The sequence below is a fragment of the Drosophila biarmipes genome, chromosome 3R (genome assembly GCF_025231255.1).
Source record: "Drosophila biarmipes strain raj3 chromosome 3R, RU_DBia_V1.1, whole genome shotgun sequence".
Lineage (NCBI taxonomy): Eukaryota > Metazoa > Arthropoda > Insecta > Diptera > Drosophilidae > Drosophila > Drosophila biarmipes.
This window is the reverse complement of record NC_066616.1, coordinates 29,342,472-29,359,432: the sequence shown is the minus strand read 5'-3', so window position 1 is coordinate 29,359,432 and position 16,961 is coordinate 29,342,472. Positions and strand designations below refer to the sequence as shown.

Sequence of the window (16,961 nt, the reverse complement as noted above, 5' to 3'; positions counted from 1 at the left end):
GGAAATGGCTTACTTTGGTTCTAAAACTGAGCTCTGTGTTAGGTTCAAGTCCCTGCTGAAGTTGGCAGGGTGGCAACTCTGTCTGAGTTATCTACATGTAAATTACATCGTTACCTTGGCCAAATTACAGTTTATTTTTGAAAAGTGTAAGATGCAACTGTCCTTTTTTCATAAAAAATAAATCCTTATGCTATTTACTTTAAATATATTTAAAAAACAGCAATAAAAAGAGTGTTAATTTTCTTTACAGGTGCAAAATAATGTGCGCCCTGAAATCCTATTTCTTCGATCAGTAATTTCAGTGGATAACCATTCCACAAAAAAAGCTAAAACTCCCAACACAGTCGACCAAACGCATTTTTGGGTGATTATAATTTATTAGAATTTTTATTGACTTAAGGTAAATATAAATAAAATATTATTCAAGTACAAAGTTATACATACTCATTAATATTATTTGATTCAAGTAAATATATTTCAAAGTGGCGGTGTTTTATTATATCCTTTTCAATTAAGTACAATTTACTGTTTCCTGCTCTACTTCTAGGGTTCGCAGAGGGGCCAAAAGTACTCCCGACCCTCGGTCCTTGAAGGTACATTTCGGGGGCAGGCCCCGCGGCTTGCCCCCGAAACATGGCTGCGAGTCGTTGAGGCCGCACTGCCGGGTTTTGAACCCGGCCTTTGACTCGTGGTTCCTCGTCTTGGAGACCCGGGCAGCGGGTACTTGTGGGTGCCTTGCGAACCCGGGGACCTGCGCTTCAAACCTTGCCCATGCAACAATTTACGTTTAATCAATGAGTTCTGGATCACAAACAGTAAATACGTCTTTAACGATAATTGCAGTTGAATTAAACATATTTAAGATCAGGGGTTGGGTTCGCTTTCGGGTAGGGGGGTTCCGTTTTTAATTATAAAAATATTGTATCTGCATTTTACATGTTTTGTTTCGCTACTATCGCTTTCTATCGCTCGAAATTACATAAGTCCAGCCTTAAACAAGTAATTTTCGTCACCAATCGCATGCGCGCACGCTCCATTATCCATAACACTCGGTTTGTCTCTTTCAATTTTCAATTCAATTTTGCATTTAAACGCTACGTTGCCTTAACTTCAGTCCTTTCGCAGAAAATCTAACCCTTAAATGTACTTAGCTCCCCGCCGTCGCTCCCTCCGCCTCACATCCCCCGCATGCTGCAGACACTAAACATAAATTCAATACGTACAGTTTTCGAATCGGTAGTATTAACTCTTCTTTCGGTTTGTATAAAAGGTCTTTACGAACGATCTGATCCCCTCTAACTACGATTTAACTCCATCTTTGGCCGCGCACCCCCGCATTACCTATGTAGCTCCTGTAGATACGAACTGCTCGCGTTTTTCACTTTCACTCTAACATCTATTTGCTGTACTGACTGTACTTTGTGTACTGACTGTACTGACTGTACTTTCTGTACTGACTGTACTTTCTGTACCTTCTGTTTAAATGCACTAAAAGTTGCACGGACCGTTTGCCTATGAAGTCGGTGATGGTCTATCCTGTAATTGTCGATTTTATACCTTCGATAAGCCAATGAGGTGTGAGAAAATATGTTTCTATTTCGTCATCTGTTTCGTACTTTATGCCTTGTTTGTGGTTGATGCTTGGTTTGCGTTTATAAAATGCCAAAATTTGTGCAAATTTCTAAAACTTTTCCATTTTTCATTTTTTTGTTTTCCTTTGTCCTTCTCGTTATTATACTAAAATATTTTTAACTTTAAAATGTACTTTTTCTTTAGATTAAATTTTTCTTTTTCGTTTTTCATTACGTTTCCTTTAAAATATTGCATTTTATTTTATGTTTTTTGTTTTCTTTTGGAGGCTTTATCCCTGAGTGATTTAATTTCATTTGTTTGTCATTTATTGCAACTTTTTCTTTATAAACTTATTGTTTTATATCTCTTATTCGATTTAGTGTGTCAAGAGAGAGTGAGTGGGTGAGTGAATGAGTGAGACCAAGAAAATCAATGGCAAAATAATAGCGCCTGTTCGCCGTGAAGGTTGCTTAATTATTTATATTTGTATGTTGTCACGTTATTGTTTACGAACGGGGTTGCCAGCCCCTGGCTTTGGGGCCAAAAGAACTCGTTAATAATATGCTGTAGTAACTGTATTTAGATTTGCTTAGTTCTGTTTCGTTTTCCCATTACCTTTTGGCTAATACCGCTTCTGCAAACTGCTGTGGTGTCGTGGGTGTGTAGTTAAAATATTTGTACTTCACTGCAAGTGTTTCAATTACGTTCCGCACTGTAGCATGCTGTAATGCACGAGTTTTCGTACCGATTAAGTACCTTTTTGGTGAGAGATGTGCCGGAAAAGGGGTTAAGAACGTGAAAAATGCTGGGCAATGTCGCGCTGGCTCAAACCCATCGGGAAGTGGCGATTTATCCAGAGGTATCTACCGAATCTATCGCTCTAAAGTGTGCCTCTACTTGGAATGTGAAACATTAACCCATTCGATTCGGTTCTTAGGTTTGAGCCCAGTGGGCCATTGGCGAGTTGCGAGTGATCGACGGAAACAAGGAAGGTGTGTGTATCAGTATCTGTATCTATATATGGTGTATCTGTAGGCTAGCGTATTTAGTTGAAGCTTCGTATAACTATACAAGTTACAGGGTTGCAATATGCTGCATTGCTATGTTTGCTCTTGAATCGGTTTAATCGTTACGTTATCGTTAATCGTTTATCGTTAATCTCAAAATGCTTTGTATTTGAACAGTAAATTACGTTGTCACTTGCTCGAAGTGTTTGCACTTTATTTCGGTTATTGTTTTATGCCTTTATTCCTATTCGGTTTTCATATGCTCTCTCTTTTTGTATTTATATATATAAAAATATCCTTTTATACAGTTGTGTTCTCGGTTATTGTTGCTCCTTGCTGTTGCATCTGCAATTGTTAATGTTTAGCGATTCGGTAAGATTGTTTTTCGTTTTGACCTATGGCTATTGCTGCTGCTATGGGCTGTATAAGTGGCTCTTAACGCTATTTGTGGTTATCAGTGTTATCGGTAATCGGTAATCAGTATTGGTAAGCTGGATATAGGTGTAGTGTTGCATATTGCAGTTGCAAGCAATGACGATGGCTGGAAGTTGGGCATTTCGGCTTGCCAGATGCAAGTTCGTATTGCGTATTGCGGCTTTTTGTCTAGTGTTTGGTGTGAGTGTCGTGACTCTGCGTCGAAGGTTTTTCCTTTCCTTTGAACATTCAAGTTTAAAAGCTTAAGATTACATGACCTCGATTCGGGTTTCCCTCTCTATGCCTATCGGTAAAATAAAATACAAGACTAGAAGTACAAATTTCGCTTGTAGAGCTTCTTACTTCCTTAAAAATGTGCACAATTCAATAAGAATCTTGTGTAGGTTCCCCTGCGGTCCTCTAGGGAGAGTAATGAACAAACGAACAAAAGGCAAATCAAAAGGATTATAAATTGCACATACATGTATAGTGAATCGGTTGCAGACACATTAACTTATTCTTAGAACAGCTTTCGATCGCCTCATCTTCTTTTCATCATCGTTTTTGCAGCGACTACAGATCACAGATCCCCAAAAAGAAACGAAAGCGACACTAAAGCGGCGTTATCTTCCTCCCTTAACATATGCGCATACTAAACTCGAATTTAAATCTGTCATTCTGCTGATTTGTACATTTCGATTGCTATACTTTGCTCGACTGTTATTCTTTTTTCATTTTTTGTGCGAAAATCTCAACTGAAAGAACTAAAGCTAAAGAACTGAAAGTGTCGTGAACAAAATCGTACTAATACTTGCATCCAGTAAGTATAACTCGTGTTTATTTGAGGGTTATTGTAATTGGAGTTGGGTGACGCTCAGCAGGACCCCCGGTAAGCCCCCAGCGAATTTCAAAGGCAGCCGCAGACGACTGCTCCCAATGGTGGTCAGTTGAGTCTCCCTGTGATACACGGATCCCCCTAGCCTCCGGTGGGAGCAGCCCGGCCGCCCCTTATGGCTTGAAATTCGTCTGGGAGTTTACCAGAAGTCCTTGTACGATCCTCAGGAGCCGTGCAGCGCGTTGCTCTGCGCACTGTTGCCGCCTCCGCCGCCGCCGCCGCCTCCTCCGCCGCCGGAGGACCCGTTCACGTTCTGCGCCGACACCTCCGACTTGACCCGCCGGGCGATGTGCGACCGCGTGTGCTTGCGCAAGTGGTCCTTGCGATAGAAACCTAGGGGTTTATAAGAAGAATTAATAAATATTTACATTTACTACTAAGATCAAAAGTCCACTCACCTTTTCCACACTCAATGCATACGTGCTTTTTCTCGCCGGAATGGATGACAATGTGCAGAGTGAGCTGCTCCTTGCGCTTGAAGGACTTCATGCAGATCTGTGGGAAAAGAATTTAAGGATTAGAACTCATCCAACTCAAAATATTAACTTTTTTTTTAATATATTCGTTCTAACGAATCAGCACTTATAGTCTCTAAAGCTTATCACCGATTTGTCTCTTTTTTTCTAAATTATTATAAGTACTATAAGATCTTAGAATGTGGAACCACAACATACCCTACATTTTCTAATCAACAAGGTCTTTTTTAATTTGCTATTATATTATAACAAAATATTAAATTATACATACAAATTAAATAAAGGTATTTAGGTATAGATATATACATATATAATAAATAAATGTTATTCTTTTTTTTTGGTATTAGAAGTATCATGTTATTAAAAAATGTATCAAAATATAATATATAATACACATTTTATAAAGAAAAACTGATTTTAACTATTTGATCTTGTATTTTACATTAAATTATATTATAATATTCTATTGATGTGTTATCACAGGATAATGGGACTTTAGGAAGATTGGGATAGGCCCTTGGGCCACTCACATTGCACACGTGCGGCCTGTCCGGTATGTGGGAGAGCTTGTGCCTGGTCAGGTGGTCCTTGCGCTTCAGCGCCGCGTTGCAGATGTCGCAGACGAAGCGCCGCTCCACGGCGTGCGAGATGACGTGCTGCTCGATGAGGCTGCGGTCCGGGTAGGCCATCTGGCACTCCGGGCAGCAGTAGAGCGTCGAGCCGTCCAGCGCCTTCGTCTCGCGGATCTCGCCCGGCTTGGGGCGCGGCTTCTTCTCCTTTGGTGGTTTCTTCTTTTTGGTCTTCTTGCCGCTGGCCGTGCCCGTGCCTCCGCTGGCGTTCGTGGTGCCCACGGACCCGGTGCTGGAGACGGCGCCGGCTCCGCCATTGGTCACCGCTCCGTTGGCATTGCCATTGACCCCGTTGCTGGTGCCGCCATTCGTCAGCGCCGCCCCGTTGGCGTCCGTCATGTTGGTCATGTGACCGCCGTGGTCCATGCCCACCAGTCCGTTGTGATGGCCGCCGTTGGCCCCATTGTTGCTGGGTGTCAGGGCCACGCCCCCCAGCGCCAGGCTGGCCAGGTTGGTGCCGTTCTTCAGGACATCGCCGGTGGACTCCTTCTTGATGGTCTCCGAGTACTTGAGGAAGTGCTGTATGGAGATGGGCAGTGTGGCGGAGAGCAGGTGCGACGAGTAGTCCACCGTGTTGGCCGTGTTGGCCAGCGTCTGCCAGGATTGGTTGACATTCTGCAGGATCTGCTGGTTGAGGACTGGGGAGAGGCAAAAAACAGCATGTTGTAGTTTCAAATATTCGCTCTGCAGAGATTTAAAAATATATTTTACTTTGAAAAGAAACTAACTTTTTAAATCTTAATTTTTTGCAATCTCTTTCCTGAATATTTTAAGGTCTCAGCATTTTGTTCCTATTTTATTTCCCCAAGGCCTGCTCTTAAACATCCCTACTTTTCTCAAATATTCTTTCTTTGCCACCCTATCCCAACAAAACCTTACTTACTTACTCATTTTGAGTCACCCTAGTGTTCAAATTTTATTGCATACTTTTTGGTACTAAGAATTTATGCTTTTGAAAGGTAGATATTTCATATTTTTAGTAGGAATTTGAAATCTCCCAAAGGTCAAGTGAGCCACGGTTCTGCCCTTTCCACTTGGGGGCGTGTCAGCTGTCCTACAAGTACATACATATATATTTCTGCCTGGTAACCAAGTTTTTCTGCTCTGTTCCGGCATACAGAACATTTCCGATTTCACTTTTCCTTAGGCAGCTTATCCAGATTTTACGAAAAGCTTCCACTGATAAAGTGTTGTGGTGGTACACTTTAAAATTCAATTTAAATAACCAAATTCAATTCAAATAATTTACTAATTTTACCTAAATCACTTCAATTTTTTATGCTAGACGGTTTCCAAAATCAAAATTACAAATTGATAAGAGTTTAATAATGTTTCAGGTGTCATTATATAATATATTTAATAATTACCAGAGCAGCCAAGCTGTAATATATTTTAATACCTCGAAACCTTGTGACCGGAAAGGGCTGTCTATTCTCAAAAATCCCAGGATAGTAACCATTTACTGCCAAGGACACATTCCCAGCCCCCCCTACATTAACAATTGCAAACTTTTCGCCTTTGCAGCGTGCGTAAATAGGATGAGGAAAGCAACATCCACTTGTTTAAGGTGGCTCGGCGTAAAACTGGATGAAAAAGTATGCTATGGTGCCATTATAGCCCTCGAACCAGCCACCACCACCCACAGAAACCACCCCAACCACCCGAACCACCCACACCCGCTTGGGGGACAGCAGACAGGCCCAAAAACATTTATAAATAACGAAGCCGAAGGGAGACGCACGACGAGTGATGACTGCGTCCTTGAAATACACATATACCAACCCGAAAGTGTAGTACATGCTCGGCTCAGCTTCCCCAGTGCCCAGACCCCTATTAACAGTCCCAGAGCCAAGTCCAGGCCCACTTTCTAGCCAGGGAGCCCACTCAGTCCCCTGGTTTTCGGGTCGGCGACTCACCTTCTTCCCGGTCACGTTCGATTTTTGGATGGATTTTACCCTTATGATCGGCCGCAGCGGCTGCATTGAGAAAGTTCAGATCGCCCTGCGGCTGTGAGTACGGTATGGAGATGTTCTGGCCATATTGCATGTTGTTGGCAGCCGAAACTGAAAGCAGAGAGGGTTTTCGGGTTAGCACAGGCAGATATAACAATGTATTATGGGTTGTAAATAGGGAATATGGGTAGGGGTTAGGTGGTCTTTGATATTTACACATGGTGAGCACAGCCTTTGGTTCTACGATTGTATATACTATATGGTTTTACACTTAGGATTAGCTTTTCTTTTGAGGATTTTCACTGGCGAATTCGGCCGCCGCTCGCGCACAACGCTTTCTGGCCGACTAACTACAAGCGACTGGGCCTGGCCTGGCCTGGCCGGAGTCTCCCGACTTGGCGGCTCCGGCTCCTGGTTCCGGCCGGCTCCGCCAAACGAAGCGAGTCGCCGAGCGAATCGAATCCCACGGCTCAGCTGGCGAGCCGAATGGAGATCGGGTGCCGGCACAAAGTAACGACGCTGCGGCACGACACACGTACTACATACACTACACATCCCTGTAGTTATATATGCGCCTGTATCTGGGGCCAGTAACGCGGTGCTTGTGTGTGGGCAGGCACATTTTCGGAGTATATACGCATTTTGGGGCGGACTTGGGCTGGAGTGCCAGATACTGAGACAAACACGTTGGCAGAAATTGGATTTAATGTCTGGCGAAGATTATCACTCATACGCCATGGGCCATTGCGTATACGCCTGGCTATTGGAACCTATTTGTCAGGGAGTATAATCTATTTATCGATAAGAAAAATATCAAGACTATCAATGTTTTTATCTGGTGTAATGTAATGGAATTACCGATAAGAAAGTAATAAGAGGTGTCATATCTTATGCTATATTTAAACATATCATACTAGTTTTTTAACAACTAAGTTCGGTAAAAGTTCCTATAATACTCTACATTTCTGCACCTTGTTCAAGGACCTGAACCATACTGTTTTAAAAGGGTTCCCTTCCAAGTTAGGAGAATAAAACTGTATCTGCATTATATTGAAGGGATCTATACTTTATATATATGATTATATTCAACAAATCCTTTTAAATAGAGGTTCCTCCAAGTTAGGATAACAATATATAATCATGAAATAGAAACATATTTTGTAGAATCCCAAAACTATCTAGGTTGTTGTTCAATAGGCATTGCATCAATTTGATCTTTACCTCATATAATAAAAATCCATTTAATCAACCAGTGATAAGGAATAATGGTATAACCCCTATAAAATAATAAAACATTTTGCTTTAAATTATTTAACCCTATATCATAGGTTCCGAAAACAGGGAAGTTCCACCCTAGAGACCGTATATATGTATCGGCTCAGTGTAGTAACCACGTTGTTCCTACTCGCCGAACGTGCGTGTGCCTACGAACTGTTGTTGTCTGCTGCCTGTCGTCGCCCCCCCGCCACGCCCACTGCCTACCATACCGCCCCCTCACCAACACCAACGCACACAGCCGTCTGCCAAGGCCAAATTTTCACACACACACACAGGCACACGCAGACTGAGGCACACACGTGTTTTCGGGGCCCCGACAACGCATACATAGGAAAAAGGAAATTAAAACTGAAACTGAAAATGCCGGCCGCGCACACGCCCGAATGTATGCCATAGGAAAAGCGTTCCCCACTTTTTCGGACGCTTCTCGGTGGGTGGGTGTGCATTTTCCCGATCCCCCACCTCCTCCGCTCCGCAGTTGAATTTTCCGTGCTTCTTGGCGCTTTCTTAGCCGGGTGCTCGGTTTTATAAATAACACTCTGGGGCTGTTGCCAATTGCCTGGTTTTGGTTACATGTTCTTGCCCCAGACTGCTCCTGCTTCCCTTTCGAGGTACATACCAAGCCGGATTTTGGATGGAAGGATTCAGGAAGCTCTACTTTATACTTTATAACATTATTCATAACCCGAAAAAAATGTCGAGAAAAATAAACTTCCTTTTCTTGTTTTTCCTCTCGCTGACGTGGTGAAATTTACGGGTCCCCGTGCGTGAGGCCTGCCCTAGTCCTGGTCTCTCTGTATAAATTACCATTCGACCTTGGGCCCAGCAACTTAACATATTTCCAAATGCTTTAATTCTTTGGCATAGGCCTTAGACGGCGACAAAGCGAGTCCCAAAGTGGTACTTTAAGAAAATCGTTGAGGCAGAAGTGATTTAAATTGAAAACATATGCTTATGCAAATGATTACGCGTGAATGTACAAACAAATTAAGGCCAAAAAACAAAATAAAATGTGCTACTTATTAGGTCATTTGAGAATAATCTCTTCTTGCTTATGCAAATCTGGGAATGCATGGGGTACACACAGGGATACGCTTGGATGAATTGGTCGTAAAAGTAGGCTATGGATTTTTTATTTTCGTAGATTGAGTTATTGAGAACAGATTACTCTTAAAAGAGAGGGAGAGAGCGAGGGAGAGTAAGAGAGAGTTGTGATTAAAACAATTTATATTATAATAAAAATAAATGTTTTAATTGTTAAATTAAGTTTTTTAAGACTTTAGTAGGCCTAATCATAATTTTAGTTTGACACATTTTACTTTAAAAAATAATAATAGTGGAAATATCATAACTTTAATGATATATCAAGTAATTACAAGCGCTCTACAGGATTTGTTGAGGCATCCGCAAAAAGGCGTTGAGTAAATGAAAATTAAACGGCAATCATCGAAAGGGTTCAAAGGCAGCCGGAAAAATCGGCCGGAATGGCCGAAAATACGGAGCCATGGCAACAACAAAGGCGGGAGGCGTGCGTGGATGGCAACTGGCAACCGGCATTCGTGGCATTTCACTTTTCACTTCACTTTCCCATGAACGGGATGACGACAACGACAGGGAAAACAGGGAAAACAAAGTACGCCGTACGGCGTATGGAGGAGAGGAGTATCTCGCCGGATAGGAATCGTGAATCGGGACTCGGAGCGGAGCCGGAGTGGCGAGTCAAAGTCGGTGAAGTCGGAAACACGGCCAAGCGAGAGTGAGAGAGCGGTGAGAGTGGCGGAGAATGTCGTGTCCATGGGAGAGTGGGCGACTGGCAGAGAGTGAGAGAGAAAAGTGGGGTTCTGGGCGGATCGCTGGCTGCCAGCAAAGTGGAACAAAATGGAAAGGAATGCGCCTGGCAGCGATTTGAAAAACATGGCGTTTATCTGCTCCTGTCCATGTCTATGTGTGTCGAACGGTTAGCTGGTTAGCTGGTGTGCGTGGGCCGTGAGAGGCGAGGCAGTGAAAGCGGTGAGAGCGCCCGCGCGGGAGAGGGAGAGCGCTTGGGTGAGTGGAGAGAGTGCCTAGAACGCTGGAGAGTGAGAGAGCGTGGCGTGGTTGGGCAAAAGTGCAACCCCTAACGGAGTTGGGCGAAACTTGACCCCCAGCAGAGAGAGTGAGTGCCAGAGAGAGTGGGGGTGGGAAAGTAGGAGAGGGTGAGGGATGTTTACAGTCGCAAAAAATATGCAGCACTCATTGGTTCAAGTTACTAAGATTTAGTAATAAAATAAATAAATATTTAATAATTCTTTAATTCAGTTTTTCATTTACGAATCTTAATATTTTGTATTTAATGTGCAATAAGTTGTCTGTATTTATACATATGTTACATTTTAAGTAGATATATTGACTCATTTTTAGATGATTACATTTTTGATACAAAGCATTTACGTCCCTAAAGAACATGATTAAATTAAGAATGTAATCATTTGGTTCTTGATAGAGAAAGGTTTTTTCTTGACAATGATGAAACTTCAATTTTTCCAAGTGTATTTCCACGGGAGAGAAATCATACGAAATCGAGAGGGGTACAAAGTAAACGGCGCCATCGGCAGAGTTTAAGTCATCAGCGCCAACAGAACGAAGATGAAAAAAATGGAAAGCTCAACGCCCGCTTTAAGGCTTAAAGTCGAAGAGTGAAAACAAAGAAATAAATAATCAATGAGGGCTAATATTTATTTATCTATACCCATTCAAATGAAAGGGCTTCGGGGATGGGGCATGTGTGCCCATCGTAATTGCTTTATCATGCGCACTTTTTTAGTGTTGCATACATCCAGGCAACGATTTGGGGGTGTAACCAGTCATTCACACCCACGAAGCACATACATTCTATTTACTCGGCACATAGGTACATAACTACGTACATATGTACATAAAAAATGCAAATGGTTTATGGCTGGGGTGTCTGCTGAGCATTAGGGGGACGTTAATAAAGGACAGACCGCTGAGTCCTCGACAACATGATACCCGGTGTCCACTGAAAGCCGTAATATTCCAGGCCAAAGGGTTCCAGGCAATTAAAACTTAAGTGCTTCCTTTCCACTACTGGAAATTCAGGAGTGCAAATTGTAAATTGAGTTGACTAATTGATAAGATAGTTAGGCAATTCGATTAAAATTAGTATTTATAAACAGCAAGGTATAAAGATTATTATTATTTATCGGATTGAATAATTTAAGACTTGCGTATATATTTATAATTAAAGTTGAAATATTTTAAAATACAAATACTTTGCTAAAATTCGTTGAGGTTCGACTCTCTAGATATAAAAAAAGGGGCACAATTCTAAAATTATTCATTATAATGTTTATATTCTTATAAAAAAAAGTTCCAAGAGCCCAGATCCGAAGTTTTATCAAATGCTTAGAACACAGTACTGCCTTGAAACTAATAGTTTTGGATAGTTTATACTCTTACAAAGGTTTTCGTACGAAAAAATCTTCAAATTATTTATACATCTCTCTTTTGTAATCACACGCTTCCTTGGTTTTTCCAACACGTGAACTGCCAGCGACCTTTCTCCCAATCTTGGCCAGGTACTTCATTTATCTGTTTACATTTCGAGGCCCATACCCGGAGGGCGACTCCGAAGGTCCGGCGTATCTACACCTACGGCTGCACATTTCCTGGTAACCCAATAATGATTTATACCAGCGAGCCGAGCAAATTATCGGGTAGGTATCGAAAGATAAACCTCGAGCAGGTCGCAGAGTCGCAGGGCAGCGATAATGCAGCTAATAAGCGAGAAAAGCGGCAAAGTGCAGTAGCTGCGAGTACGTGGGACATTTTACCTGCCTGGGTTCGGGATAGAGATTGGGATTGGGAGACCTGGGATCATCGGCACACAACGTCCAGCAAATACCCAGAGCCAGACCCGTAGATTACACGCAGTGCAGTGTGCATGGGAAGAGATAAAAGAGCTGCATTATAATGCCATACACACAGATACAGATACAGATACAGATACGGATACAAGCACACACATGCCACACTCACTCGCAAACGCATTTTCCTGTTATAGCAGGTAAAAAATATAAAACGCTAAACTGGAAATATAATGCGTAGCTCCAAAGCCGGGATCAATGAACCTAAGCGATGCAGAGGAGTTTGGGTTTTGGGCCTGGGTTCTGCACTTTCCAATAAATGCAAGTGGAAAGTATCTGTGCAGTTGCCAGGGCAAAAATAATTATGAAGCGGGGATGGGGGTTGCCTGGGAATCTAATTATGCAAGCAAATGCAACTAATTAGAATTGATAAGAAGAAGGAGCCTGCGGTTAGGGGTTAGCACAGGGGTTATGTACGCCACGCACCGGGGGTGGGATCGGCCAAGCGGTCACACCCTTCCACCGGGGAAAATGGGGGAAAAAAGTTGCAACTTGGCAGGAAGTCAGTGCAATTAAAAAGGCAAAAGGCTGGCTCTCGGGGTTGGGGGTTGTAAACCCACACTCACACACTCTCACTCGCCACTCAACGCACACATATATGCATTTAATTGTATTTCTATGTGTGTGCCTAAGTAGCCGAAGAGAGCGGTGAAACCCACCCCTGCACAAAAAACAAAGTGAAATGCAGCAAATTCAAAAGTTATTGGAGTTCATTGCATTTTCGAGCCACGCAAACAACAACAACAAGAGCTATAGCCCACACACACACACAGCTACACCCACTTGGGGGTGGGTGGCAATGACTCAAAACATAGAGCGGAATATACTCGGCTAAAAAAGAGCGCAAAACAAAAACAACGACGAAAAAATCGTTAAATTCAGCTTTGATGACAGGGTATACTTGCGCTCCACCCCGCCGACCAACCCCCGAAACACTGTAGTGCGGTTTACAAATTGCCTGAAGAAGATGTCTTCGCTGGCCAGCAAGCGAGCATTCCTAGGGGCTGGGGGTGGAAAACCCGCTTACACTCGCACACATGTCGCTAGGCGAATGCCAGTAAGCAGATCCAGATGGAAGCCACCTTTCGCTGGCGAAGTAATGCTCGGATCTCAAGTGGTCGTTCCTAAAGGGGCATCGAATATCCCAGTTTTAACTGCACTTAAATAGGGGTAATTATAGCCACTCATCAACGAACTAGCATGCAAAATATCCTGCATTACTATTTCCTTCTGTAAATTGTATTTTATGATATTTTATAGAAGAGTGCAAGAAAGAAAGTTATTATGAAATTGTATAGCCTGTTCTGTTTTTTGCAGAATTTACCAGGCATAAGCACTTTGTGTTAAGTTCTGGTGCTTATTTTTGCTAACTCCGCAAGTAAGTGTATTTATTTTTTGGGCTTTCTAGCCAAGTTTTTATGGATTTCCTGTCTACCTTTCTAGAGATATTGTAAAAGGTGTAACTCTTCCAAAGGCGTAGATATGTTTTTAATAGGGGATTACTAGTACGTTCACCCTAAAAAAAAATTTAGTTTGGTAATTATAAAAGATTTTTATAAAAAATACCAATTTAATTTTCAAATACTATACTAGATGGCAATATCTGTAAGCCTTTTTGGGAACTAACCATTTTAGGGGGCAAACTTGTATTGTTATATCTTATTATATCATTGAAATAAATAAATAAAATAAAACCCATTATTATTTTATGAAGCAAAGTAAATTCATGGTAATAAATTTACTTAATTAATTTAATAGACATTAATGATATCAATATTGTTTATCCTTATATAAAATACCCAATATGCTTTTAGCCACAGGAGTAGTGTGCTCCTTCGCCCCAAAACAAAGCCCTGTGTAGGGCATTAGGCAAGGCACTAGCCGACCCCCTCTGCCGCTGCCGCTGCCTCTGCCTCCGCCACTGCCTCCTCCTCTGCCTCTGCCGCGGTCGCTGCGCTCGAGTGAGAGTGTATACCCCCTGACGCTAGGACGCCGGCGTCGCTGCCCGCAGCGGGCGAAAATAAATCGATAAAAATAAAATAAATTTTTAGTGATTATGTTATACAGACACATGTGCCTGCATGTGCATGTGCATGTGTAGGGGATCGCGAGGGGGTTTGGGTTTGGGTTTGGCTCTGGGTTCGGTTTGTACTCTCGTTCGTATTTACATTTATAGGTGGCACACTGTGTGTGTGTGGCAGATGCACTTACCGTTGGGCACATTCTGATTAAAGTGATTGCCATTGGTCTGATAGCGCTGCACATGGTTATCGGTGCCGGCCGCTGCCGCAGCGGCCGCTGCATTCGCGGCGGCCGCGGGGGGCGTGCCGAAGGCGCCGGGCGTCTGGGCGTCGAATTTAGCGGCAAACTGGTGGATGCCGGAGAAGGGGCCGCCGAACGCGGAGAAGTTCATCATGTCAGGATCGGGGATGATCGGCGGGCAGTGGAGCTTATTGTGTTGATTGCGGAATCAGGGGGCCTCCGGGGGCCCGGGGATTATCCTCAAATTGGTTTCGGTTTAAGCACTGTTTTATTATTTGGGTTTTTATTTTGGATTTCCGAATTTTTTGTGATTATTTCCTTTACAACCAGCGAGAAAGGCGATGACGAAGAGTGGGTGGTGACGGTTGGCTGTTGGCGGTTGGCGGTGGTGTGCCTCTGTTGTTGTTTTCCTGTTCTCCGCCGCCGCTGGTGGGGGTTGGTTTTCTTTTGCTTGCCTCCTTTCTTCCCTTCCCACACACACACACTCACCTCTAACGCACACACACTCGCCTCTAACGCACACACACACACAGCGCGCGTACGAGCGCACAGTTTTATGCTGTGCTTTGCTTTTTCGGGGGTAGAAAAGCAGAAAAGCAGGAAAGCAGAAAAGCGGGCCCAAACACAACACACTCACTCACTCGCACGCGGAGAACCACTTTCGGTTTCGATTCTCGATTCTCGAATCCGCTGGATACTCGGACTCGGGGATTCTGATTCCGATTCCGATTCCGATTCTCAGCTCAACGCGACGCAGCGCGACTCGACTCGAACTAAACACGCACACACACCCCGGCGGAACGGAGCGGAATCGCACTAAAGTCTCGCTTACGGTTTCGCTTGCGACCGGCTTGACGAGGCTCCGACATCAAACTAAAAGTAACATTACAACGAGGCGAAAGAAAGCGGAAACACTGGGCCAGGCACTGCGACGCGGACGGCGGCGGCGGCGGCGGCAGCGCTGCGACGCAAATGACAGTGACAGTGCCCAGGGGCATGCAGGGTATATCGGTGTGTCGGCTGGCTTGGGCTGGGTCACCCCGCTCTCGGGGCTCCGTGTTCTCCCGGTTAGTTTGCTGCGCGCCTGGGGTTAATGGCACACTTGTTTGTCCCCGCTCTCCGGGCTAGTTAACCTGCAGTTAAGATGGGAGAATCATTATTAATTTTTTGGAAACAGATAGTTTTTAGCTTATTGGTAATGGTACTCTTGAATATACCATCTCTCCTGGTTAGTTTAACCTGCAGTTAAGTTAATAAAACCTTTTTATATTTCTTGAAAAATAAGTTTGTTTCTGACAGTATCTCCTGATTAATTTAACCTGCAGTTAAGAGTGTCTAAATATTTTTGTATCTTGAATATTAGATAGCTTTTGTTCAGCGATTTAGGCTCATGGTTAATGTCGCTCTTGCTATAGTATCTCCTCTGATTACTGTAACCTTCACCCATGAAATAAAGTTATGATTAACTGGGGGTTAAACTACCAACTTTAAGTCTAAAAATATGTACATATTAGCTTCCATTCTATGCTTAGGTATTTTCTAGATACGAATTAATTCACATATCTGGAAGATCGTTTTTGAAAAGCCTTACTGACCGATTCCCTGCCTTCTACTGGGTAGCAAACTGGTCGCATACCCCGCCACTGCTCGACTGCAGCATTCTTACATGTTTGTATTAGTTCGCCGTGTGTTTGTACGACTGCTGTACGTGTGTTTGTGCGCTGTGTGTGCCGCTTTGAGGGTGGAAGTTTTTCTACTTCTCTGGAAAATGCGCGTTTATTTGTACGTTCCTTACATTTCGCTGCTGCACCGAGCGCCGGGCATATGACACTGGCCCCAGGCCCCTGCTCCCGAGATTGGCTTGGCTTGGTCAGTTGGCCAGCCAGATTGCTGGGCAGAATGCTCGTGCGCGATCCGTGCAGGCGAAGTGCAATTTATGCTGGGACTGCGGCTGGGACCGAAGACTGAGCCTCATGCTCGCAGCCAGACACGCAGCGAGACACGAAATTCGCTGTAAGTTTTCAGGATGAAAACCGGTTGGGAGCGAAGCATAAAAACTGGTTTCCAGCGAGAGATGAGCTACTTTTTGTGACCGTCGTCGAAGCAACAACAAATAAATTGACAACGCCAAGCAGGATGACTTTTCGAATAATGTGGGATTTGGTATTGAGCGCGATCCAAAGAGGCCATAAAGATTGCACTTTTTTTAACTGGCATGAAATATAAATATTTGCATGATCAGGGGCTAAAACCTATACCCTTTATGGAAGGGTAAAATTAGGAAGTTATAATAGCTTCTAGTGAACTTATAAATTACCCTGTGAAATATGGTATTCCAAAGAACCGAAATCTTAAAGATTGTATTTTTGAGATACAAAAACGTATCTTTGAGATACTTTACTACCTTCCGCACTTACTTGCACGTAGGGTATGCGCAGATCGGTGCCGAGTGGCCACAAGAAAACGCACACACAATGCGCCTTGTATTTTTATTTGGTTTTCCAACTTTTTGGGGTTGTGTGGTATTGCTGTGCACTTATACGCTTACAT

General features: G+C 43.3%; 1 protein-coding gene across 2 annotated transcripts; it reads right to left on the bottom strand.

Moving 5' to 3' along the window:
* Positions 1–368: 368 nt before the first annotated feature.
* Positions 369–16,351, bottom strand: LOC108025334 (transcription factor che-1). 2 transcript variants are annotated; one of them, XM_050888420.1, is made up of 6 exons: positions 16,207–16,351; positions 14,361–15,544; positions 6,910–7,056; positions 4,895–5,631; positions 4,287–4,383; positions 369–4,221 (listed from the first exon to the last, which is right to left on the bottom strand). In XM_050888420.1, the coding sequence occupies exons 2-6, from the start codon at positions 14,563–14,565 to the stop codon at positions 4,052–4,054; spliced, it is 1,356 nt and encodes a 451-aa protein (XP_050744377.1). In that variant the 5' UTR covers positions 14,566–15,544; positions 16,207–16,351; the 3' UTR covers positions 369–4,051. The 2 variants fall into 2 exon arrangements, with proteins under 2 accessions (XP_050744377.1, XP_016951252.1); XM_017095763.3 differs by having other exon boundaries at positions 16,078–16,325.
* Positions 16,352–16,961: the final 610 nt, after the last annotated feature.